The 27724-nt window shown below is 45.3% G+C and overlaps 2 protein-coding genes across 10 annotated transcripts in view; both read right to left on the bottom strand.

The window, feature by feature from the left end:
• FEZ2 (fasciculation and elongation protein zeta 2) overlaps positions 1–16798 on the bottom strand; it is a 46412-nt gene extending 29614 nt beyond the window's left edge. For 3 of the 4 annotated variants that reach the window (XM_075267557.1, XM_075267556.1, XM_075267555.1), the window contains exons 1-2: positions 16198–16798; positions 3349–3457 (exon numbers count right to left, since the gene is read on the bottom strand). In XM_075267557.1, coding sequence (XP_075123658.1) covers positions 3349–3457; positions 16198–16547 — 459 coding nt within the window. In that variant the 5' untranslated portion in view covers positions 16548–16798. The remainder of the gene's footprint in view (positions 1–3348; positions 3458–16197) is intronic. The other variant, XM_075267554.1, reaches the window with a different exon arrangement.
• Positions 16799–24334: 7536 nt separating this feature from the next.
• The window catches only part of MAP4K3 (mitogen-activated protein kinase kinase kinase kinase 3), a 182024-nt gene continuing 178634 nt past the window's right edge, over positions 24335–27724 (bottom strand). For all 6 annotated transcript variants that reach the window (XM_075267539.1, XM_075267537.1, XM_075267538.1 and 3 more), the window contains one exon: positions 24335–26416. In XM_075267539.1, coding sequence (XP_075123640.1) covers positions 26329–26416 — 88 coding nt within the window. In that variant the 3' untranslated portion in view covers positions 24335–26328. The remainder of the gene's footprint in view (positions 26417–27724) is intronic.

A 27724-nucleotide genomic window follows, 5' to 3' on the forward strand; every position in this document is an offset into this window, starting at 1 on the left:
GCTGATAAAGTCACGTTAGCACTGCCTGTCTGTTGTTCTGGTCCTCTGCTGGGAAAAGGTCTTCTAACTGTGCTATGGGTCAAGATAAGACAATGACACTGAACAGAATGAGGTAATAAACCAATTAACAGCCCCCCTCCCATCTCCATACACTTCTATGTGTGAAGAGAATACAGAGAGGGAATCTATATAAACAAAGAGTCTGAGTGAAGATTGGAAGCAGAAGGTGGAGAGCAGCCATTCTTTAATAAAATATATGACAAATTTTCTTATATTAACCTGCACTATTCATTTATAAAAAGGAGTTTTATAATTGGAGAAAAGATGTAACCGTGTAGGGGCAGAGAGGGGCCACAGAATAGGGAAGTCTATGACATAGATTAGAATTGGAGCGGCTACAGAGGAATGAGAGTTCCGGCCTCACCAGCCACCCTCCACAAAGGTAATAAGCCAGCCTCCAAGGTGTATGCTACTAATAAAGGGAATACATTGCTAAACTTGATAATTCTCTGGATAACTCACTAGTTAAAGAGATAGAAATGTGTTATATATATTATAATATATATATATATATATATATATATATATATATATATATATATATATATATATATATATAGAGGACCTCAGCGCGCCAAGAAAAGAGTGGTAACCGCTGAGCCGCCCGGCTGCCCACGTGAGATAGAATACCTATAGCTGACCCGAAGAACTAGTCTGAATATTGTTAGTAAGTGCAAAATTCAGGCTGTGCTATAATATACTGCAATCTATAAAGATAAAGCAATCTATAAGATACTGCGCCATTCATGCACAGCTTTCGGAAATCCATGTATATGCTGCAGAAATAATCCCATTCATAAGGGGGTGAATCTCTGATGCAAGTGATGTGATCCTGAAGCTCTCCTATGAATGTCAGTATCACCACCCATAGCTCATGTTCCCAATAACCCCTACCAGGGAGAAAAACATTGCTTTGGAAACCTGGATGGAACGGGCCTATGTTTATACTGTACAATATTTCTCAGACTGAGTTTAGGATTATCTGTGAAGGGTCATCTCACAACCGAAGGCTCGGCAAGGAAAAGTGTTACTTCATTTCCACGGATGGCTTCTATGGAAGAGGGCAGACTGCTCTAGACACCGACATCATTAACTCAAAGCTCTTGGTCATATAATATGTATACATCATAGTCTGCATTCATATGTGAGATCCATATGCTATACGGCACCTAGGACTGAACCTTGTCAGAGGAAAGCAGGAAAAGCAATGAAACTGGGCAGATTTACTAAGCTAAAGGGCCATAGAAGTCTGGCTTAACTTGCATGAAAAAAGTGGCATGTGTCATTTATTATAGGCAATTTTGAGGTTCTTCAATGCAGAAATAAAATCTCATAGTGGGACTAAAAGAGAAGAGAAAACAACCTTCCCAGTACAAATCCCCAAACACACAGCTTATACCTACTGGACACTTTTATAACATGATAGAAGTTATAGTGCATGTGCATGCTAACAAGAAAAGAAAAAAAAATCCCACCCCATTAAAATTGCTGAATTCAGCGCACTGTCAGCTTTGACAGAATACACCTGGTTGCCGGAGATATCGGTGCTGTTAGTGTTAGCCCAGATATCCCTTCACTTTCAGAAGGTCAAGCCTTACAGTCTAGTGTCATTGCTGGGTGGTAAGGAATGGCCTCTCTGACGGTACAATGCTATATGACAGTACTGTCTGGGGGAAGGGGGGGCGTTCAATACCAGCAATGTCACTAAGCAGTAAGGCCCGCTAATCTGACAGTGAAGGAGTATCAGTGCCAAAACTAATGGCACCGATATCTACAGCACCCGGGCGCATACTGGAATTCAGTGCATTGTCAGCAGTAAATAAAACTGTGAGCGCCAGAGGATGTTAAAGGTCCTCTTTAAAGGGATGGTCCACCTTAGGCACAAATTACTGACGTTTTATAAGTCTTCAGAGCTGTCAACGCTGGAAGGAAGAAGACATGTGACTGTGGAGACCGACTATCATTTATGTGCTATGTGTACATGTCACCTGAGGCCAGGGACCTAAAAAACTAAGTGTGGCCACTATTAGTGGTGCGCTGCAAGGAAAGGGCTGTAAAATGATTTTTTTTCTGGATAATTTCCAGACTTCATTTAATCTGCATTAGTAGTCAGACAACTCCTTTAAGTAAGAGGTCATGGCCCTATTCCAGCTGTGTCACAATTATACCATGAAGTTTATTTTTTGCTCTTTATCTTTTCACACTAGGCTTTTCCACCTTCCCCATTTTATGATCACAATTCCTTCCTGTTTCTCAATGTCAGACTTAGGCGGTATTTCTGTTATTTTTTTTTATTGTACTTTGCGACTCCATAATATAAAGTGGAAAAAAAAAAAAAAAAAAAAATCTATAAAACATACAGAGGCAGCACAATGTTATCAGTAAGGGTTCCTATATATTGTATCAGAAGTTCTTCCATGGAACAGATTAAATCGACCACGCCAGACTAGTCAGAGGACACAGATCTGCGACACTATGGATTGAATATTAACAACCATTTTATTAGCCATTAGTTCTAAGTTCATAGCTGAAATACGTATTAAAAAAATCAGCAGTGCTATCAAGTGCTATATAGAGGACCTTTCATGTCCTCTACAATGTGACATATTACCATACCGTACTCCATGCACCGTCAATTTGCAGGTATGTGCCCCGGGGACAGAGATATCGGTGCCGTTGTTTTCGGTACCAATATCGCTGCACTGTTAAAGGGGCCAACTTCACAGTGTAGCCTCATCGATGGGTCGTGAGAAAAGCCCCCACCCCTTTACTGTACAAATTTGTCTGCCCACTGTTTTTGATCAAAGTCCATAGACTTCTGTATAACAAAAAAAAAGGATCCAAATATAGCGGCTGAATTGTGCAGATCCCTTCCCTGAAAATGTGTCCTCTGGCAAATCCTCTCTTTCTCTGAAAGCACAGTACAGGCAAACCACGCTTAAAAAAACACATATATAAAACATGTTCGCTGCCATATTATTTCCATGATGCACAAATATATCCATCAACGATGAGAATCAGAGGGTCTACCTCAGATAACATCAGGGCTGTGGAAGTTAGTGCTTTGGCCTACCGACTATGACTACTTTATTTTCCCACAGCCCGACTCCTGCTCTGACTCCTTCAATGACTGACAGAAGCTGCAAAGATCTAATAATTCTTGAATAATAATAATAATAATAATTCATGAAAAAGCCACTTTCATATGAAGTCACACTATACAATATTGATATTTTTATAATATAAAGATAATTAATGGTTTTTATTTTTAAGCCATAACGTACTCACCGCTTTTTCCAGAAGGTTAAGGGTTGGTAAGTGCAAGGCTCTGGTGTGAGACGTCTTCCAGTCCACAGGCATTACATTGCCGTAGTTGTCAGTTAAAGCGTTCCATATTCTGAAAAGAAGAAGCAACGTGACTACAATAATACAATACAGCTGACAATGGAAACTGCAGCGTTGTGCCATTTCTATGCATTTCTTCACATTTTCTCAGTTAAGCCCACTGTAATTCCAGTCATGACACTACACAGCTTTTGTTCCCGGCTCAATGACTGAAGCATTTTTGTGTCAATAGTTTAAATTCCGCCTTGTAGTGGCCCCAAGCCTGGGCACAGAGTGTTCTGTATGAGCAATGCTCCCCTACAAGAAGTTACTGTGCACCATTTGCACCATCAGCGACCATTACTGTTTGGGGGCCCATCTGGTAGGCGCCATCCCTCTGACATCTGAAACCTGCACAATGTCACAAGGTAACGCTGAGCGCACATGAAACCATTTCTATATCGGTCCAATGAAAAGAAAAATGTACTGACCAAACTCAGCCTTTTACTGTGGTGTGCAGGGCTGTGGAGTCAGAGTTGGGACCGATTCGGCCTACAGTCAGAAAAAAGTTGCGACTCCCGCTTCAGTCACTGACTTTTTAATCTATTACAGGATCTTTGCTGCGTCTGACTGATCTTAGCTGTCAGCCATTTGTGAAGACGTCTGAGTCGGTGTTCTGGCCTACTGACTCCACAGGCACCAGCGCCAATATTACAGGTGTTTTACCACCACTTAAAGTTGGCGTAAAACACACCAAGGCTATACTATTTGTAGCACTACTAACTGATTTCAGCATTAAAGAGATTTCCCATAATTTTAATACCAATGAGGCATAGGCAACCATTGTTGTACAACATGCCAAATTAAAATGGGAAAAGAACCGCCACACGAGGTACTTGACAATTCCTATAGTGAAGTCATAAACCACAAACCTAAACAGGAACGTGTCTCGAGCCGCAGATGCTGTCGCTGAATCAGGCGTGGAACCCGCAGCAAGCTAGCATGTCGCTTCTTTTTTCCGCTACTAGCCATCGGAAAAAAAAAAGCGAGTGGCTCCCATTAAAGTCAATGGGAGCCACTTTTGCAGGTGGATTGTGCGTCAAAATCCACTAAGGGCATGTTCACTACTCTGTGTGAACATGCCCTTAGGGTGGTGACACACTATGTAACTGCATCCAGTCCTAGGCCATTGGTACTTTCACTTTGATGTAAGGCTGCGTTCACACAGTGCGTTTTTTTTTAAATAAAAAATGAATGCGTTTTAATTGGAAAACGGCATGCGTGCAAAAACACACCATTATACAATAATGTCCCATATTGTCCCCTCCACACGGCATAATATCCCACCTGAATTAAACCCTGGGATCTCTTCAGATCAAGACACCAACGTAATCCCTATCAATAGTCGCTGACAACAGGCAGAATCACCAAAGAGAACAGAGAGCTGCCCTGGAGTACAAACTCTCCTTGGCCTCCACATATTATACTCTGGGGTCTGAAGAGACCCCAGAGTATAATAATACCAGTTTTGTTTTCGACTTGTTTGCTCTGAACAAAACTACTGGGCTGACGTGCTAGGGAGATAAGACAAAAGTAGAACGTGTGCCAAGGTTTGGCGACCCCCGATATAGGGCATTAGTATCATACTGGTGAGGATGCAAAACCCGCCACACCATGGAACAACATGGCGTATAGAGCTGGAAGTACACAGCCATATATACTGCAGTTCAGTGCACAGCACAGGTCATAATTAGGGTTGTGCGTTCGGGATTGGAAAAGATTGGCGATCAAGAAAATTTCACGATAGCGATCGGAATTCCGATCCCAATCTTTTTGGGTGAGATCGAGATGGGGAGGTTTAATCACTACACAGCGTGGGGTCCAAAAATTGAATCAATTTTTGGACTACATGCTGTGTAGTGAAATTCGATCTCCGATCGGGTTCGAATGGAAAATGATCGGAAATCGGATTTTAAAAACGATCCTGAAATTTCAAGATCGGCTCAACCCTAGTCATAATGTCTCGTGTACTAGTGAAAATTATTAAAGTATTTCTACGTTAGGTCACGGACACTGGCAGTATCAGGAGAGGTTTAGCCTCTGGCAAGCACTAACGCCCATATGCATGCCACTGCAGAAATGTGTTTTTCAAAAATCTGATTTTGGCCATTTTCTCCTGCAGTGGCTTAAAGGGAACATGCTGCTAAATATCCTTGACATAAATACAACAGGGTATTCACACTGTGCGTCTCCAGTCTTACATGTACATGGTCCATACACAGGGGTAGGATACGGATGGAATAGCCAGGTTCACCAGGCATAACGTAATAAAATTGTGTGTGTGTGTGTGAACAGGACTATGCTATTGTGGAGAATTATATGCATCTCTTGGCAGAAGCGGAGCTGGGGGCAGCGCTGTGGCATATGGGTATCATCATGGCAAACTATGTGCTGAAGTCTGCACTGCAGGGAAACAATCACATTCCCAGGACACTGAGCAATCCTGACAAGTGATCCGCCGCAGCCAGGATGCAGCAAACAGCACCTGGAACTGATGGCAAGCAAGGAGTTAACCTGCTCTCTAGGTGATAAATACATAGCTGGTTTAAGAATCAGACTGCGTTTCCTGAAATCTCTGCACTGTCCCTTACAACAAGGGTCTGCCGGGGCTTACAGGCTTTCGGAGTCTGCAGAATTTCAATGAGGCTTCTTTCTCAGCGGATGCTTTCCATCTCATTGCAGGGTGGCGCGGCCCTTTGAGCTGTCTACATGTCATCATTTCTCCACTTCACAAGCACAAAGCTCCTTTATCTCACAAATGGCCATGTTGTCTCATCTAAAATCAATTAAAGGGATTCTAAACCCCAAGCCATTAGTGGGGTGTTTGTCACATATACAATAACTTACAACAAAATCTTTCCAGCAGTTGTGAGATTAAAGGCTTGATATTTCTGCAAGAAGCTCTCCCAAAATTGATGGGAAACAGTCACAGACAGGAAATCACCTACAGGCCCTTATGGACCAGTAGTTTAACGTCCCCCACAGCCCTATGGTAACCCTGTCCATGCCCATACAGACCTAGCGACTTCTTCATAGTTCTTTATTGAAGTCAGTAGTCCCCCCCCCCCCCCGCCCCACTGAGCACGCACCAGACATCAGTGCATAGGTAGTGAAGCAGAGGTATATCTGACCCGCTTCAAGCCATGGGTTTCATTGGGATAAGGCTATGTTCACACTACCGCTATTAGAACATTAACTATAGCAGAGCCAGCTCAGTCTGTGTCCCTTCCCATTGACTATAATGTGGACAACATGGCGGACACTCTCCTGTCATTTATTTACTTTAAGGGAATAAAGAGACCTGCATGCATAACTTTCTCTTCACCAGAAAAGCAAAAAACATGATGCAATAAAGCTTCTGTAATTTTTTTTTACATTGGCGTGAATGCAGACGGACACCTGACGAATGGGACTATGTCTGCACTGGCCATTTAAAAGGGAAAAAAACTGGAGGCCAAGGAATGAGAGAAAAATAAATAAATAAAGAATTAAAACTCTCAGCAAGTTCCCCGCTGTCACAGGGCTTGTTTTGGAGGAAATTCCTGTCGAATTTGACAGCTGAAGTCTCAGAAAAGGAAAAAGGTTCCAGTTCTTTTTCATAAGCCCCCGATTAGCCTCAGCGGTCCTGGTAGAAGTCCCTGCCGCAGTGTAACAAGTTTTCTGGACAACTCCTTTGAAGAGGACCCTTCATCAGATTGGGCACAGGCAGTGTTATATACTGCTGGAAAGCCGACAGTGAGCTGAATTCAGCGCACTATCGGCTTTCCCGATCTGTGCCCCGGGTAAAGCACTATCGGTCCCGGTACCGTAGCGCTTTACAGTCAGTCAGGTACGTCCTTCTCCACAGCAGCGCAAATAGCGCTGTATAGTGTGAGCGGGGAGGAACGCCCCCTCCCTCTGCTCTCAGTGCTCGTCCATAGACGAGTATTATCAGGAGGGGAGGGAGGGGGCGTTCCTCCCCGCTCACACAGCACAGCGATAGGCGCTGCTGTGGAGAAGGACGTTCCTGACAGACTGTCAGAAACGCCCTTCTGACTGTAAAGCGCTACGGTAACGGGACCGATAGCGCTTTACCCGGGGCACAGATCGGGAAAGCCGACAGTACAATGAACTCAGCGCACTGTCGGCTTTCCAGCAGTATATAGAACTGCCTGTGCCCAATCTGATGAAAGGTCCTCTTTAATGTCTGTTGATCTCATTGATAGATGAGAACAATGGACATTATTTAACGGCAGTGTGAAACTAGCTTAAGTCACTAGTCCATGAGGGTGGCTTAGGGACCCAAAATATTTATTATGCATAACAGCAACGTTTGATATTTATACGGCATTGGAAACAATAAAGTGTCAGGGCTAGTTCACATGTAAAAACTGCCTGGCTTATTTTGGTCCTGAAAAAAAAACGCTTCCTAATTAGGAAACTTAGTGGTTTTTTGACTTTGAGACGTTTTTTGGAGCAGTTTTTGGTAAACGCCAGGTGGTTTTCTCCTCCCCGTAAAGTGAATGGACTGTAAGAAAAAAAAAAAAAACGCTAGGTGTTTTCGGTCGTGTTTTTTGCAAAAGAAGCTAGGCATTTTTCGCCTCCCATTCACTTCTATTGCTTTCCTCAGGCGGAATCTGCCTGAAGAAAGGTCACGTCGCTTCTTTTATCTGCAAAAAAAAACTGCTAGCAGAAAAAATAAGAAAGCTAGTAGTCTCCATAGACCATCATTGTATGGAGGCAGATTTTGAGGCGAAATACACTGTCAAAATCTGCCTCATTGCACCGTGTGAACTAGACCTTAGAGTATTTACTAAGGTGATATAGCACCATAAGGGGTCTACAGAGTTTATAAGGTGGATGTGCACATTGTTATACGCTGTAAGCCCCTTATGGTGCCGGTGGACACACATGCTCAGTCATACTCTGCCTGGTTTACAGGGAAGGAGAAGAGCATGGCGGTATAGTGGAGAAGCCTTCTGCAGGGTAAATAAGAAGATACTATATTACCAAGTGCCAGAAATGGGGGGGGGGGGGGGGGGTAACAATTGGAGCCCCCTTCACTGAAATGATCTATTAGGACTACCTTGCTTACAAGTGCTCACTACACAATGTCTGAATCAGCTTGTGCTACTGGCACATCAACAGGTTAAAGTAGTGATCGCAACGCTACTGTGTTCAATCATTATTATCATGTGGTGGCGCCCCCTTAAGTGTCAGCGCTCACTAGAGACTTACTGATGCGCACAAAGAAACTGATCTCTGTATGAAGCAAAGAGGAAAAACTGAGGCCTGCTGTCTGACAGCCGCCATAGATGACGTAAACCTGTGACCTCATCCACCATGGTGCCAATGTTACATCTGCCTTCAATCAGCTGTGACAGGACACTCAGTTTTTCTTAGAACTCATTTATTTTGCTGACTTGTATAGCACACACATATACCGCAGCACTGTACAACGTCACATTTCTCAGTTTCACTTTCTGTTAGTATCAGTGCATGTTGGGAGATGGGGGACAGCGCTCAGTGTCATACAGGGGGGCTCTCGGCCGCAAAATCTGCATCAAACTAATGGCAGTACCTTGTATGGGTGATTATTTAGAGCAGTGAATAAACCTCGTGTTGTAGAAGAAATGCCCCTAAAGCCCATTTAATCTAATCTGCATAATACAGAATAAAACCCTGATTTTCAGGTAAATGGAGCTGCAATGCAGAATAAGAAAGACAACTTTGGAAAGCTTAGTTTGATGCTGATTGTGCCGCTAATAACAGAAAGCGGCCGGAGTGACCGGGGGGAAGCAATAAGAGCGGGCACCAGAGCTAGGAAGGCAATTATGACATATCATATATAGATAGCCCTTTAATAAAAAATTACTGGAACTCTACTCCATACATTTTATGTAAGATCATTCATATGTAAATATATTCTTTTCTTAGCAATATTTTCTGAACAAAGCAGAGTAGTAAAATGATTTACATAAAGCCCATACGATGCCTTCTGCAGGACAGCTGATATTACTAGAAGGTGCCCCACAATGTATGCAATGAAGAGGTCATGCGTCTCCCAAAGGCAAAATCAATATGACCGCAATTCCCAGCATTGCCATTCAGTAGTGATATAACAGAAGAGGAGTAATCGATGGCAGCTACAAACCCCTCTGTCAGCAGCAGCTCCTGCAGTACGGATGGGAACAGCAGCACTGCACCAACTAGGGAGAGAAGCCTGCACGGTGTGCGGGACAAGTGCACTAGATGACGACATCTACTATACCCAGTCTACTAGCAATGTCTTCTCAGGAACACAGATTACAGACGTGGGCGGGGGGCTGCATTTTAGGATCTACTATAACAGTGAGATACTATTGGGCACCTAAAGGGCTGTTATTGGGCAGTGATCTTAGAGGAGAGAGGAAGCACGTGCAGGCTCATCTGCATATACACAATTATCTCTGGATTATTTCATCTACTTGTGGAGTCACCAGCTGTATTTCCGCCCATATTAAAAGGGGCTGTCCATTAATTTTACCTATACTTCGGGAAAATCATCAACAGTAGGGATCCGACTCCCTGCACCTGTGCAGATCAGCAGTATATTTTCAAGGCAGATCGGCTCTAGCGAGGACATGACTAGTTTATTATATACTTTTATTACCCATGAAATAATTGGGAGGATTTATGTCTAGAACTTTGCTTAAAGAGGATGACCTACTGGCCCAATGACAGGCTCTGCTGGCCACATATACCAGGTCTACAGCGTCCATGTTTATGGCTTTCAGATCAGCTAATCAGTACAGGGTCTGGATGTTGGACCCCCACCGATCAGATACCGATGACTCAGCATCCATTACCCCCGGGACTCTGACAACCCCTTTAATCCGAGACAACCCCCACTGAATTTAAGTGTGACGCTAGGTTCCCACCAGCGTTTGAAATTCCGAGAAAAGTCCCATTAGCAAGAATTTTCTCTGCGCTGTTTTTGGTGGAAATCAACCCCAACAGATCCCATTATAGTCTATGGGGTCCGTGGGTTTCCGCAGGTAACTGCTTATAAAGCAGACAGGGTTTACATTTTTTGGGTCTCCAGTTGGACCGAATGACAAAAACCTGAACGCTAGTGTGAACCTAGTTTAAGCAAAATGGAAAGAGTTAGACTGCGTAGAGAGAGAAACCATTGATCGCACCTCTACATCAAATTAAGTTAAATAAATATATATATATATATATATATATATATATATATATATATATATATATAAAAAATCACATATGGTCTCAATGCAATTACAACAACCTGCTTAATAAAGTTTGCAAAAGTTTTTTTTTTTTTTATCTTTATCTGCACACTGAACATTAAAAAACACCAAAACATAACGGCATTTCTTGTCATTTAGCCCCCCAAATAATAGAAGTTAACCGTATAAATCAGTAATTTATATGTACCCAAAAACAGCACTGAAAAATACAACTCCTCACACAAAATACAAGCCCTCATACAGTACACTAATGATACATATTAAAAATGTAACAAGACAAATACAAAATATATCGTGTCACATGGAAAATACTGTCCAATCTGCAGGCAGTATATTGTAGAGAAGGAGATGGATACAGTGGATATTCTACATCATTATATACCTGGGCATATCTATCATTACACTATGCTTAGAGAGGGGCGCGCTTATCAGAGATTACCTGTCCCTCATATTCCACTGTATACAGCAGTGATTCCCAAAGTGAATAACACTACGAGTTCTCACTAGTCACCATCTGACAGTATAACACTACGAGTTCTCACTAGTCACCATCTGACGGTATAACACTACGATTTCTCACTAGTCACCATATGACGGTATAACACTACGATTTCTCACTAGTCGCCATACGACAGTATAACACTACGATTTCTCACTAGTCGTCATATGACGGTATAACACTACGATTTCTCACTAGTCACCATCTGACGGTATAACACTACGAGTTCTCACTAGTCACCATATGACGGTATAACACTACGATTTCTCACTAGTCGTCATATGACGGTATAACACTACGATTTCTCACTAGTCACCATCTGACGGTATAACACTACGATTTCTCACTAGTCACCATCTGACGGTATAACACTACGATTTCTCACTAGTCACCATCTGACGGTATAACACTACGATTTCTCACTAGTCACCATCTGACAGTATAACACTACGATTTCTCACTAGTCACCATACGACAGTATAACACTACGATTTCTCACTAGTCGTCATATGACGGTATAACACTACGATTTCTCACTAGTCACCATCTGACGGTATAACACTACGAGTTCTCACTAGTCACCATCTGACGGTATAATACTACGAGTTCTCACTAGTCGTCATATGACGGTATAACACTACGATTTCTCACTAGTCGTCATATGACGGTATAACACTACGATTTCTCACTAGTCGTCATATGACGGTATAACACTACGATTTCTCACTAGTCGCCATCTGACGGTATAACACTACGAGTTCTCACTAGTCGCCATCTGACGGTATAACACTACGATTTCTCACTAGTCGCCATCTGACGGTATAACACTACGATTTCTCACTAGTCGCCATCTGACGGTATAACACTACGAGTTCTCACTAGTCACCATCTGACGATATAACACTACGATTTCTCACTAGTCGCCATATGACGGTATAACACTACGATTTCTCACTAGTCACCATCTGACGGTATAACACTACGATTTCTCACTAGTCACCATCTGACGGTATAACATTACGATTTCTCACTAGTCACCATCTGACGGTATAACACTACGATTTCTCACTAGTCACCATCTGACAGTATAACACTACGATTTCTCACTAGTCACCATACGACAGTATAACACTACGATTTCTCACTAGTCGCCATACGACAGTATAACACTACGATTTCTCACTAGTCGTCATATGACGGTATAACACTACGATTTCTCACTAGTCACCATCTGACGGTATAACACTACGAGTTCTCACTAGTCGTCATATGACGGTATAACACTACGATTTCTCACTAGTCGTCATATGACGGTATAACACTACGATTTCTCACTAGTCACCATCTGACGGTATAACACTACGAGTTCTCACTAGTCACCATCTGACGGTATAACACTACGATTTCTCACTAGTCACCATCTGACGGTATAACACTACGATTTCTCACTAGTCACCATCTGACGGTATAACACTACGATTTCTCACTAGTCACCATCTGACGGTATAACACTACGATTTCTCACTAGTCACCATCTGACGGTATAACACTACGATTTCTCACTAGTCACCATCTGACGGTATAACACTACGATTTCTCACTAGTCACCATATGACGGTATAACACTACGATTTCTCACTAGAGCTGCTCTACTATTAAGACAAAAAGACACAAGGAGATAAGTCTGTCAGTCTGGTATACCCTTGTGTAACCTGCCCTTTGAACACGTGGTGATAGACTTGGCTACCAGTTTGAGTGCAGCGCCGTGTCTTCTTACACAGTCAGGCTGCTACTGTAGGTATACCCTGTTCCCCTGCACAGTCAGGTTGCCAGGCTAGGTATGCCCCTGTAGGCCCCTTGCACACAGTCAAGGTACCAGTATATGGGTATGTTCTCCTGTGCCCCCTTGCACAGGCTGCCAGTCAGGGTACCTGTAAGGGTATATCCCCCTGTGACCCCCATGTCCATTGTGCACAGTCAGGCTGCCAGTCTTGGTATACTCTCGGTATCAGTAAGGGTATATTCCTCTGTGCCCCCTTGAACACAGTCAGGGTGCCAGTGAGAGTATATCCCTCTGTGCCCCCTGCAAACAGTCAGGGTACTAGTAAAAGTATATCCCTCTGTGCCCCACTGTCCCTTGCACACAGTCAGGCTGCCAGTCTAGGTATACCTTATGCTCCCCTACCCCTTACACACAGAGTACCAGCAAAGGCATATCCCCCTGTGCCCCTTGCACACAACCAGGCTACCAATTTAGCTATACCTTGTTTCCCCCTCCCCCTTGTACACATTCAGACTGATAGTCTAGGTATCCCCAGTGTCCCCTTGCAAACAGTCAGGGTACCAGTAAATGTATAATTGCCTGTGCCGCTTGTACACAGTCAGGCTGCCAATCTACGTATACCCTGTGCCCCCTTGCACCCAGTCAGGGTATATACCTCTGTGCCCCATGTACATAGTCAGGGTATATTCCCCTGTGTCCCCCCCCTGCACACAGTCAGGGAATATTCCCCTGTGCCCTCTGCATACACTCATGGTATATTCCCCTGTGCCCTCGCTGCTCCTTGCATACACTCATGGTATATCCCCTGTGGCCCCATCTGACAGTATAACACTACCATCTCTCACTAGTCACCATCTGATGATATAACACTATATTATTCACTAGAGCTGCTCTACTATTAAGACAAAAAGACACAAGGAGATATGTCTGACTGTTAGTCTGGTATACCCTTGTGTACCCTGCCCTTTGAACACGTGGCAATAGATTTGGCTACCAGTCTGGGTATATTCCCCTGTGTCCCCCCTGCCCCTTGCACACAGTCAGGGTACGTCCCCCTGCGCACAGTCAGGATACGTCCCCCTGCGCCCCCTTGCACACAGTCAGGATACGTCCCCCTGCGCCCCCTTGCACACAGTCAGGGTACGTTCCCTTGTGCCCCCTTTCAGCCAGGGTATATCACCTGTGGCCCCCTGCATACAGTCAGGGTATATCCCCCTGTGGCCCCCTGCCCCCTGTACACAGTCAGGGTATATCCCCCTGTGGCCCCCTGCCCCCTGTACACAGTCAGGGTATATCCCCTGTGGCCCCCTGTACACAGTCAGGGTATATCCCCTGTGCCCCCCCTGCCCCATGTACACAGTCAGGGTATATCCCCTGTGGCCCCCTGCCCCATGTACACAGCCAGGGTATATCCCCTGTGGCCCCCTGCATACAGTCAGGGTATATCCCCCTGTGGCCCCCTGCCCCCTGTACACAGTCAGGGTATATCCCCTGTGGCCCCCTGTACACAGTCAGGGTATATCCCCTGTGCCCCCCCTGCCCCATGTACACAGTCAGGGTATATCCCCTGTGGCCCCCTGCCCCATGTACACAGTCAGGGTATATCCCCCTGTGGCCCCCTGCCCCCTGTACACAGTCAGGGTATATCCCCCTGTGGCCCCCTGCCCCCTGTACACAGTCAGGGTATATCCCCCTGTGGCCCCCTGCCCCCTGTACACAGTCAGGGTATATCCCCCTGTGGCCCCCTGCCCCCTGTACACAGTCAGGGTATATCCCCCTGTGGCCCCCTGCCCCCTGTACACAGTCAGGGTATATCCCCCTGTGGCCCCCTGCCCCCTGTACACAGTCAGGGTATATCCCCCTGTGGCCCCCTGCCCCCTGTACACAGTCAGGGTATATCCCCCTGTGGCCCCCTGCCCCCTGTACACAGTCAGGGTATATCCCCCTGTGGCCCCCTGCCCCCTGTACACAGTCAGGGTATATCCCCCTGTGGCCCCCTGCCCCCTGTACACAGTCAGGGTATATCCCCTGTGGCCCCCTGTACACAGTCAGGGTATATCCCCTGTGGCCCCCTGTACACAGTCAGGGTATATCCCCTGTGGCCCCCTGTACACAGTCAGGGTATATCCCCTGTGGCCCCCTGTACACAGTCAGGGTATATCCCCTGTGGCCCCCTGTACACAGTCAGGGTATATCCCCTGTGGCCCCCTGTACACAGTCAGGGTATATCCCCTGTGGCCCCCTGTACACAGTCAGGGTATATCCCCTGTGGCCCCCTGTACACAGTCAGGGTATATCCCCTGTGGCCCCCTGTACACAGTCAGGGTATATCCCCTGTGGCCCCCTGTACACAGTCAGGGTATATCCCCTGTGGCCCCCTGTACACAGTCAGGGTATATCCCCTGTGGCCCCCTGTACACAGTCAGGGTATATCCCCTGTGGCCCCCTGTACACAGTCAGGGTATATCCCCTGTGGCCCCCTGTACACAGTCAGGGTATATCCCCTGTGGCCCCCTGTACACAGTCAGGGTATATCCCCTGTGGCCCCCTGTACACAGTCAGGGTATATCCCCTGTGGCCCCCTGTACACAGTCAGGGTATATCCCCTGTGGCCCCCTGTACACAGTCAGGGTATATCCCCTGTGGCCCCCTGTACACAGTCAGGGTATATCCCCTGTGGCCCCCTGTACACAGTCAGGGTATATCCCCTGTGGCCCCCTGTACACAGTCAGGGTATATCCCCTGTGGCCCCCTGTACACAGTCAGGGTATATCCCCTGTGGCCCCCTGTACACAGTCAGGGTATATCCCCTGTGGCCCCCTGTACACAGTCAGGGTATATCCCCTGTGGCCCCCTGTACACAGTCAGGGTATATCCCCTGTGGCCCCCTGTACACAGTCAGGGTATATCCCCTGTGGCCCCCTGTACACAGTCAGGGTATATCCCCTGTGGCCCCCTGTACACAGTCAGGGTATATCCCCTGTGGCCCCCTGTACACAGTCAGGGTATATCCCCTGTGGCCCCCTGTACACAGTCAGGGTATATCCCCTGTGGCCCCCTGTACACAGTCAGGGTATATCCCCTGTGGCCCCCTGTACACAGTCAGGGTATATCCCCTGTGGCCCCCTGTACACAGTCAGGGTATATCCCCTGTGGCCCCCTGTACACAGTCAGGGTATATCCCCTGTGGCCCCCTGTATACAGTCAGGGTACATCCCCTGTGGCCCCGGCACACTTACTCGTCATCCTTCATGACGCCCTCCTCAGTGATGGGCCGGACCGGGGCTATGTGGCCGGTGTCGGTGCTGTAGTTGCGGAAACACACTGTCAGCTTCTCGTCAAAGTCGTTCACCAGATCCTCCATGGACTTGAAGCCGCCCATGATGTCCACCGAGAAGTTGTTGTCCAGCTCGGTGAGGTCCTCCAGGGAGTTCAGGCCGCCTTCATGGGGATCAGCTCCGGGGGCCGGGCCGGGGGAGTTGGAGTTCACCTTATCCAGGCGGTTCTTCGTCCCGGGAGTAGAGGACGGTGGTCGGAACTCATAAAAGTCCTGCCAGTCCTCGTCAAACTGGGCAAGCGGCGCCGCCATGTCCGTGCTGGGGGTCCCGGGCTATGAGTGCTGCAGGGGGCGCTCCCGATCCCCCCAAATGGTTCCCGACTGTGGACCTTCGCCGGAGACCCCACTTCCCGTGTCCCCGGTGTGTTCTCCGCTCCTCTCGGTGTCTCCTGCGCACGCACGTCCCTGCCGGTGTTTATAGTAGGGACCTCATACTTGACGTCCTTGTGGGATCTAAGCCTTGAATGAAGGGGAATGTGGGAGGGGCTTCTGTCACGTGATGCGGGAGGCGAATACTCAGGTCGCCATCTTGGTTTCTGGCGTCTACGTCAAAGCCCCGTCTTGTTTACAAGTCTACAACTGATGGAGGTGGGAACACGTGACCTGCAGCTTCAGGCAACAGCAAGGGAAATGTGGCATGTGGTGGAATGGGGCAAGCGGTGCTTACTGGTCTGCTTATAGGAATGCTCTCCTGAGACAAGAGGCACCACAGAGTTGTATATACTGTATATATATATATATATATATATATATATATATATATATATATATATATATATATATATATATATATATATATAGCCTTAGGCTGTGTTCACATGGGCATTGCTTTGGAGGACCAGAACAACGGACCCATAGACCGCAAAACCGCCTTACCTGATGTATCTCATTGACTATAATGGAGCCATTGGGTGTCCGGTCTTTTATACTGAAGCCACTGGACAAAAAAGTTGGACTTGCAGCACTATTTTTGTCTGGCGATTTCGGCGCACAATGCAATGGAGTTTCCATCAGAGACTCTTACACAGATGTGAACTTGAATTTTGAAAACAGGGGTCTCTCACTTATCTCCCAACTTTCACAGGACAGAAACCAGAACAAAATGGAAGGTGCACGTAACGTGCTGCCACAAATTTACATCAGATAAGCCGCAGCTCTAGTCCCGTCCATGCCCATTTGACTCTGCCCAATTTTACTAAGTCTCATTTATAGTAGAATATCCCTCTTGTGGCCCCCACACCATATTATAACGCCCCCTCCTTATGGCTCCCATGCAGTATTATAACGCCCACTCCTTATGGCCCCCATGCGGTATAACGCCCACTCCTTATGGTCCCCATGCAGTATTATAACGCCCCCTCCTTATGGTCCCCATGCAGTATTATAACGCCCCCTCCTTATGGTCCCCATGCAGTATTATAACGCCCCCTCCTTATGGTCCCCATGCAGTATTATAACGCCCACTCCTTATGGCCCCCATGCGGTATAACGCCCACTCCTTATGGTCCCCATGCAGTATTATAACGCCCCCTCCTTGTGACCCCCATGCAGTATTATAATGACCCCTCCTTGTGGTCTTCACACAGTATTATAATGCAGCCTCCTTCTGGTGGTCCCTGAGCAGTAATACAATGCCCCCTCTTTGTGGCCCCCATGCAGTATTTTAATGCCCCCTCCTTATGGCCCCATGCAGTATTATAATGCCCCCTCCTTGTTGCCACTACACAGTATTATAATGCTCCTTCTTTGTGGCCCCACACAGAATTATAATGACCCCTTCTTGTGGCCACCGCACAGTTTTATAATGGTCCCTCCTTGTAACCCCCACACAATATTATAATGTCCTCGCATTGTGATCTTCAAACAGTATTATAACGCCCCCTCCTTGTGACCTCCACACAGTAGAATCAATGCTTCTTTGTGATGTCCATGCAAGAAAAACAAAAGTGTAATGCTCCCTCACCCCGTTGCCCTGCAGTCTGTGCTGGCATTGGCTTGGGAGCTGCAGGCACAATGTAGGAACAGCGACACATCATCTCTGTCTGAGACTAAGCCTCAGGGAGAAGAGAGAGGCTGAATGGTGAAGTAGGGAGTTGTATGACAAGGAAAGTGGGGCATGGTTTCACTTGGGTCTCAGCTCTAGATTCCTAGGCAAAGCACTTTTCCCCTCATTTGTATAGGAATAAAAGAGCAATTTACATGAAAATGGGGCTGCAAAGCTGAAAAATAGAGGAATATTTGGAAACTATACAATCACCTCTACAAATTACTATGATAAGGTTTATAACCAAATTATTGCTGACAGATTTCATTTAGCATGAGTACAAAAACTGAGGAGCTACCAAGCATAAGGTCAAGAATCAGTGGGGGAGGTGTACAGTAGGACACTGGACTCTGGAGGAGTGGTAATGTGTGCTGTGGAGTGGCGGATCTCACGTCTCTATCTGGCAGTCACATGGGTGGTGAATGCCAGGAGAACGTCACCGGCCTGACTGCACTGGGCAGCTGTAAGGTTGGGTGGAGGACCGATAATGTTGTGGGCTTTTTTTTCCAGGGGTTGGCTTAGGCCCCTTAGATCCAATGACTCAGTTTAGTTACAAATTTTGAAGCTTCTTAAGGGGCCCCCTATAACTTGTTACTGATTTCTCATTAATATAGAAATATCCCATGTGTGGTCTTAAACTGCTGTATGGGCACACGTGGGGTGGAGCATTATTAGGCTGTTTGGGGGCAATATCAGGTGCCATGAAGCACTTGCAGAGCCGTTAAAGGGACGAAGCAGTGGAAACTACCAAGAAGTGACCTCATATTGGAAACTACACTCCGAACGGATGTTTTTCCTTATATTTTCTATTTCAGTGTGTAATAGGTGGTGCCCAGCTTGTGGCACTCTGAATGGTCGGCTCTCTGCGTATTAGGTTCTATTTCCTGATTTTAGAAACACCCTGCAAGCAGCACTTTTCTCTCTGCATTGTTCGTGTGGAAACCACACAGACCCCATTATAGTCTATGGGGTCCACAGGTTTCCTTATGTAACTGCTTTTTTATCTGGATTAGCTTTAAATTCTGGGGGTCCCCAAGTGGACTCCCCGAACAAAAACCCATGCACAAGATGTGAAGTGGGCCTAAATGGGGTACAACAATGTCATATATGTGGGCACTTCAGGTCACCGAAGGTAAGGAGCACTATTTGGTTTGCAGAGTGTAGATATAGATGATTTGGTTTTGGGCGCCATGTCTTGTATTGGATTCCTGCTTGCTGCTAAAAGCTCTAGCTTAGGCTACATCGTGATTCAAAAGGAATTCTCCAGCGATAAAAAAAAATATTCACAATGGCCTTACACCCCAGTCCCGACAGCTTACGTTCTGACATGGCCCCCAGTGATCCAGTGCAGATTCATAAAACATGGCCACTCAGCCAGGGGTGAACCTTGGGTTTCTGCCACCTGAGGCGGACGTCAGAAAGCCGCCCCCCCCCCCCCCCCGGAGGAGGGGGTGGAGCGGAGGGGGTGGGGCAGTGCCGAGCGTCGTTAGCAGGTAGAGAGCAGGCAGGGAGAGGACCTGCTCTCTGCCTGAGCGTGAGGGAAGGCCGCTGGAGCAGCGCTGCTCCAGCGGCCTCCCCAATCCACCGCTCGGTGACGCTAAGCCAGTCCAGGACAGCTTGTCCTGGACTGGCTTAGGTCAGCAAAAATGCTGCCCTCCCCTTGTGCCCCGGCATAGCGCCGCCTGAAGCGGTCGCTTCAGGTCGCCTCATGGGAGGTGCGGCGCTGCTGACTCAGCCAATCACTAGCTGCAATGATGATGTGCCAACACCAGAGGTCACTGTTGTGGCCAGTGATTGGTTGCTGTAATCCCGCTGTGTCGACACTTCATCATTGGAGTTGGGTAAAGGGAAACTAGGTAAGTTCTTACAGCAGATTGGCAGGGGATTGCTGCTTTTGTCATTTTATAGTACTTTAATCTGTTGGAGTATGGAGACAAAGTCGGTTATCTTATTTCTATAGTTTTGACATTTAACAGACACAACACTAAATAGTTGATATATATAAATACTGTAATCTGCTCACATCTTCGTTTATTTACATAAAGTAAAAGTGAGTAAAAGTTTGGGCCTCATGCGCAGACATCCGAGTGCCTTCTATCCCTTGCTTATTTCAATGTGGGGTGGTGGTTTGGGGTCTGTTCCTAGATAGGACCTGCTCTATATTTATCATAATGGAATGGAGCATTAGAATGTCCCTTGGAAGTGTCTCGGCCTGTACACTCGGTTGTGTGTACGAGACCTGAGTCTTTTTTTGTGCAATTTTTCCTTACAGTCACTATATGTGCAGGTCAGCACTGCCATGACTGTAATACAATTGCAAACATAAAAAACTGCAGCGGCCCTCTGTTAGCTCTAAGGGCATTTCTGCTAAGCCGACTGGATATACAAATGTAGGAAAAAAGGTTCTTAGTGAATAGTTTGATACAAATAGTCTCTTTAGATCGGACTCGAGATACATTTAGGTGACGCGCAGTTCATCCATAGTATGCTGTATGTGAAAACAGCCTTGGGTAGAGTCAGCCACATCCCCATATGTACAACGCAACAGACAAGATCAGTCAGCACTGCCAAATATGAAATATTAAAAGGAAATTTCCATCTTGTGAGATGAAGGCATATTGCTAAGGTATATGATGGGGTTAGACTTCTGGAACCCCTACAATATAGGGGGTCACACCACTGATTCAGAGCTGAAGTCCCAATTATTGTTTTTCGTGCACTGCAGAATCCTGGCTACCAATGTGATCCACGTCAGAGACAAACCCAAACCAATAATACACCTAGGTAAGTGTTCAGACACATTGTGAATATTGTTCCATATGCAGACATCATTTCTTATCATATGTCTCCTATTTGTAGGATTGTGCCTGGTGCAATGTGGATTTTAGATTACAATATGTAGCGGCACGCACCATACTGCAGTGTTTTTGCATTGTAAGATACAGCATATGTAATGTAATGCAGAATAAAATGGTTCAGGCAGTCGGATGATGGATTATCAGGTAAGGAGACATTGCATCCCATTATCAGATTGTTTGGTACCACACTGCCACCCAGTGGCTCCTTCCTCACACTGCGTGTTTCTTTTGCTTTGCAGTTGTTTCTTACTGTTACATCCTTTTGTCAATTCTGTATAAGATTCTTAACCCCGTGCGGACACAAGACAATTTATGGCTTTAGTTCCAAAACTCCTAGCTTTTTTTTATCTTTCCTTTCACAGTTGTGGGGAATGTCCTCCTGACAATACAAGTCTATGGAAGAATACTGTCGGTGGGGCGTTCCTCACATCCTAGAGATGATGCTGGGCTGTAAAGCCCGACCTTCTGACAGTGGAGAGATATCAGTGCCAAAATTACAGCACATAGATCTCCAGTATTGAGGCTCATAATGGGAAAGCTGACAGTGTGTTGAATTTATAATACGGCTCATCTATGAGGACATGAAAGGTTCTCTTCAGATCTCAATAGTAATATTAATTAATAGTAACAGTAATATCTAGCGTTGGCAGGTCTGGTAGTCTTCAGAAGGCTCCCGGCTGCTGTGGTCATTACTAAAGCTGAAATTGGAAAGGAACCATGGAATCTGAGTGGTTAGATGGCTGTGATAAGAGACATCTCTGACTATGGGCACTGCTCCAGGTCCTAGCCATGTAAAACAGCAGAGACCATGCGAATTTGTCGCCTGCTCAGCTGGAGGCGGGCACCATATAGTATGGCAGATGTCCTTGTGAGAATAATTATTAATTAAATGTATTGTCTGGGAGCTGCCACAGGAGACGTTGGCATTAACCCCTTAAATGGAATATATGTGATTTGGGGGTTCTGGGTGTCAGACCCTGATAGATCACATGCTAAACCTATCCTGTAAATAGGAGATCAGTATATATATATATATCAGTTTTAACAGGTAAGAAATACTTATTTTATTGTGTTATACCATTTAATTGAATTTCTGAAAATCCCAACCAACCTCTTTCGTTTCTGATTGGCCTGGATCCTACCGCTGGTACCCCAGTGGCGTAATTAGGAACGGCGGGGTACAAAGGCAAACGTTCGATATGCCCCTTCCCCACATTCCTGTACACATTATTATGACCCATAATGGCCCCTACACACTCTGTTATGCACAATATTGGCCCCTGCACACAGTATTATGCCCCATAGTGGTCCCTTCACACAGTACTATGCCCCACTATGAACAATTTTAATACTCTGGGGTCTTTTCAGACCCCAGAGTATAATAATCAGAGACTCAGGGGAGGATACAAACATAAAAAAACAATGTTACTTACCTTTTCCTGGCTCTGGTGCACTCCCCACTGATTTCGACCATCTTCAATGTTGGACCAGATGTCACCTGACCCAGGCCGACGCAAAGCTTAATGACGCTGGCCTAGGTCACGTGACGTCACCTTACAGGCCCGAAGCCTGCCGGAGCCCTGGAGGTGAAGCAACACTGGTTTTTATGTTGTCTTACCTCCCCTGGCCTAACTATACTCTGGGGTCTGAAAACACCCCAGAGTATAATGATAGCAGTGGTTGTGGGATTCGCAGGCCTGCGGCCTCACTTACCGATCCTTGCTCCTGATCACAGCTGCATCAGCAGAAGGGGAAGTACTAGCAGCCATGAGCAGGAGTGAGGGTCAGTAAGTAAACAAGGCCTATTTATATATAATATATATATAATCTATCTAAAAGCACAACACATCAGGGACCCACCGGGCCCCTAATGTCCCAGGCCCTGGGGCAGCCGCTAAGGTTCTAGATTAGTTCTCACAATGGAGGATTGATGTTTTCTGTATTGTTTGAATACCTGCTGGAACTTGGATGAGGTTTTCAGGAGTGGCCCTGACCATTCTATAGGCTTTCTAGTGTTGGATCTTCTGCCACTGTCTACCACAGAGGTTCAATCCTTCCATCCAGGGAAAACATCAGATATTTATTCCCTATGACCACTGAAGGGGCCTCTGGCTGTCACCCTATTAAGGGGGTATTCTCACTGTCATGGTTATGGGGGTTGAAATTTTTACAAGTATCTATTTATAGCAAATCATCCAAATTTAGTTAGATTTTTTTTGATACTGTGAGAAGGTGACAGAGCGCTGGAGTCCAGATATATCAGCCCCAGGTTTCTGACATATGTGTGGTCCAGGACGGATCTGGAGTAGGCCTCAGGTGTAGATTCTGGGCTCATCACTGGGCCAGAAAAAGGTGCAGATCCTGCATTGCAGTGCATATCCATGGACTAAAAGGAGGTGTATGGTTCTGTCCTGTAACCCTGAGTCAGATGAGACTATATTGTGCCTGTTTTGTTTGTGTGGCTGGAAGTAAGCCACATGTATAGTTAGGTTATCCATTCTGTTTAGTTAGTGGCTCAGACGAGCAGGTGTTATTTTGTTTTTGCCTGAAGTTAAGGCTGTATTCTGTTTTGTTCATTTTGTGCCTAAAGTCAAGGTTTATTTATTTTCCTGTTTTTTCTAAATAAACCAGTTTGCTGCATATTTTGTGTCCCTGTCTTGACTGTTTGGGTCAGCACCACTGCTTCTACCGAGCTACCTTCCGCACAGTACCTTGCCACAGAGATTGTCGGGAAAATTATTGCAGATTAGGCACACACTGACAAACAGATTATGACATCCTTTATAGACAGTTGACTTTTTGCTTATTATCTGATATGGTACTTGATCACGTATCAATAGAATGGGAACAAAATCCTGCTGGATCTCCACATACAGATGCAGCTTATAACCAATGCTTTGTGTCCTCACGTCCATCTTCTTCTGCTCTGTGCAGATTATTAGGTATAGTGGGCTTAGGTTATCCATGTGTAGAACTACTTCCACTACTAATCTATGAAGTACAGGCCATACATATCATATAAGTATACTCCCTCGTGCTACTAAGCTGCATTAATGAAAATTTGCAATACCAATCCAAAATAATTCCAACATAAATCTCTATATAACTTACGACATAAAGAAAATACCAACCGCAAATTGTTAAAAAAATTCTTGTTTATTTTACAATATATACAGTCATCAATTTATCCAAAAGCATTGCCTTATCAAGAATGTACACCTCAGGCCTCCGACAGTTCTCTTGCTGAATTAGTGTTTTGCGCATGAAAATTAACAGGGAAGGAGTAAAATGCAAACTGTGCGTTGTGGTAAAATGTTACCGTGGCACATGATCCGTCAGCGCTCGCAGGTCGTGTAATGTGCAGAGCATCATACTGCTATATTACAGGCCTGTATCATTAAGGTGCATTAATAGAATGGTGGATGAAAGGGCTGGGCTTGTCCATTAAATGATATTTTCTTAAACAATCATTTATTTTAGAGATGGCAAAAATGCAAAAAATTTAAAAAATAAATTGCACAGCTGCTTGATGCTCCGTCTCCTTTAGTCTATTTGCATGAGGTAGTAACTAAATTATTTTGGCCACAAGTTCACAAGCATCCTAAAGGATGAAAATAAGGCAAAACAAAAAGTAAAATCTTAGAAAGTGGAATGTTAGAGGTGTTGAAATGTCGAGTGTTTATCCAACTCCATGGTGGACACGTCTGGTTCTGACTTCGTGTGGGACTTCTGTACAAAGGAAGCATTTCTATACATCTTAAAAAATATTCTACAGATTCTACAGATGCAGACAGCCGACTCACCCGAATACATATATATGCATAAAGGGTAGTGATCACAACATTGTTAGCCATATCTAGGGTCACAAATAGGAAACAATATTAACATTAAAACCCACGGGATGTGTGGGTAGAAATACCGTAAGGCAGTTCCTGTAGGCAGTGTAAAAACCATACACCGCCAACCCCTACTACTAGTCGGAAGTTCTGCTGCACAGCCAAATGTGTCATTTATTTGTAATAAATATATTATTACCGCTTCAATTTTCTGATCCATCCCCTTTAGTCAGAAAAAGTTGCATTTGTTAATTTGCCGTTGCACATGCTAAAGCGTCTTCAAGAAAAAAAAAATCCTTTATGACCAGGTGAACAGAATTTGCCGATTTACAATATAAAAATAAAATAGAAAAAAAAAAAGGCAAGCAAACAAGGTATTAATGGCAGAAGCCAAAGCATTTCCCAGCAGTCACAGGGTAACTCTGTGGTGCAATGTGTCACGTGACAATACTTTGTGCAAATTTAAACACCAGTGTACTTGCAGTAAAGTTAAGGATATCATAAAACGCTTACATCCTCTCTATAGATTACAGTATCTTATTATTATTATTATTATTATTTTTTAACTTACAAAAATTTATATTGGCAATTACTAAATTACACGGAATAAAAAATACAATAGTGTTAATAAACTCTCGTGTTTTGTTGTCCATTCTAACTAGCTAGACTAGTGGCTGGGCGAACAAGAAGGAATAGATCTGAGGATGTGGGGGGGGGGGGCTCGGACCGACTTTACATCTGTACAATTAAGACACTTGTACGTCATAAAAGTTCCACTATCTACAGTAGGATTCCAGGTAGGACATCAGCAACAGGAAGGTACAGCCACTGCGGTATGATGGAGACTTAATACTACCTGTATGTGCAAAGATTACACAACTGTGAATGCAGCACTTGTGTGGGAAGAAATGTGTCCATACCACATAGAAGCGACAGATTCCTCATCACTGACTCATGCCACAATAAATTATTTGTATATATAATATGTATATAAATGATCATGTGTTGCTGCTGCTTTGTTCTCAGGTTTCTCCACATACAACCCTGCTGTGTTACTCTTTCCCCACAATACCAGTATCTGCAACCACATCATTTCCGCTTCTCTGTATTGGGAGAAACATGGTACAGACAGAATCCTTTGCCATGACTGCTGCATGGACGTTGCGGCTTTGTGGTTAATAAAACCTTGGCAATACTCTCCGCCATTGTCTGCCAGTCTTCTTCCTGCCATGCCAGTAGGACCCCAAGTAATAGTGTTCTCTTGGCGACATCAGTTCTGTTTTTGCCATTCCTTTTCAGTAGCTGTTCTCATGTCCTGCAAGAATGTACAGGTTGCTGTTGGCTGTGGGGTTGTCTGTTGGTCTGCTTTCCAAAACGACGACCCTGCGGAAGATGTGCACAGAAGTAGTGACGATAGGTATGTGAGCTCATACGTATACAGATAGGAGCAATACAGTAATGTGGGGATTATCCGATATATGTCAGAGAAGTATGTGTCCTATGTGACAACCACAAGCCGCTTTTGTTACAACTTTGCAAAACACACCTGACATACCGTGTTTCCCCGAAAATAGGTCATCCCCCGAAAATAAAGCATGGGGAAGGTTTCTGTTTAATTGCCTATTAAAAGGCACCCCCCGAAAATAAGGCATCCCCCAAAAACCATTGCAGCACAACACTGTACGCGATGTTCTTTTTTTTTTTTTAAATGTAGATTGTGAGCCCCACATAGAGCTCACAATGTACATTTTTCCCTATCAGTATGTCTTTGGAATATGGGATGGAAGTCCATGCAGACACGGGGAGAACATACAAACTCCTTGCAGATGGTTTTTTGCCCTTGGCGGGATTTGAACACCAGGACTCCAGTGCTGCAAGGCTGCAGTGCTAACCACTGAGCCACCGTGTGGCCCCTTGTACGCGATGTTCTATGTGCACAGGAAAGCCGGCTGCTGCCTCTGCTGTGATAGCGTAGGTTGTAGCCACTGTCCCTTCTGCTGTAGGATATGCTGGGAGATGCCCGCTGTGCATATGTTGCGGGGAGTTGGCTCTCCCAGCTCATCCCACAGCAGCGAGAACAGTGGTATCGCAGCAGCCGGCTTCTCTGTGCACAGCATTCAGCTGGCTGCAATGCCACAAAGTGAGGCTCCCTGGCAACTGCTGGCAGCCTTGCTAAGCCCCACCCACCGCCGCGATCAACAGCAGCACCAGCGCTGCTATGAAGATGGGGAAGGTAAGTAGCCTACCTCCCCCTCCCCTCCTGCATGTCTTATGGAGCGGGTTGTCCCCCACTCCATAAGCCACGCCCCCTGAAAATAAGACATGTCCTATATTTAGGACGAGAATTTAATATAAAACACTGTCTTATTTTCGGGGAAACATGGTAGGAACACATTTGGCACTTTGTAGGGACCATTTTACTAAAAATTTTATCTTTTTTATCTTTTTAGCGTATTAGCCAGTGGATATGAAATGTAAAGATTGAGAATCCTCAGTAGTTGATAGCTTTTTTAATGGCTAACAAAAAATGATGAGAGATTGCAAGCTTTCGAGACTGTGCAGGTCTCTTTATATCAGCCTGATGAAGACAATAAATGTTTATCACTGTAAACGTACGGCTCTCCAGCTGTTGCAAAACTACAACTCCCAGCATGCATACTTGCTCTGCTGTTCTTGGAACTCCCATGGAAG

The sequence above is a fragment of the Leptodactylus fuscus genome, chromosome 3, assembly GCF_031893055.1.
Source record: "Leptodactylus fuscus isolate aLepFus1 chromosome 3, aLepFus1.hap2, whole genome shotgun sequence".
NCBI lineage: Eukaryota > Metazoa > Chordata > Amphibia > Anura > Leptodactylidae > Leptodactylus > Leptodactylus fuscus.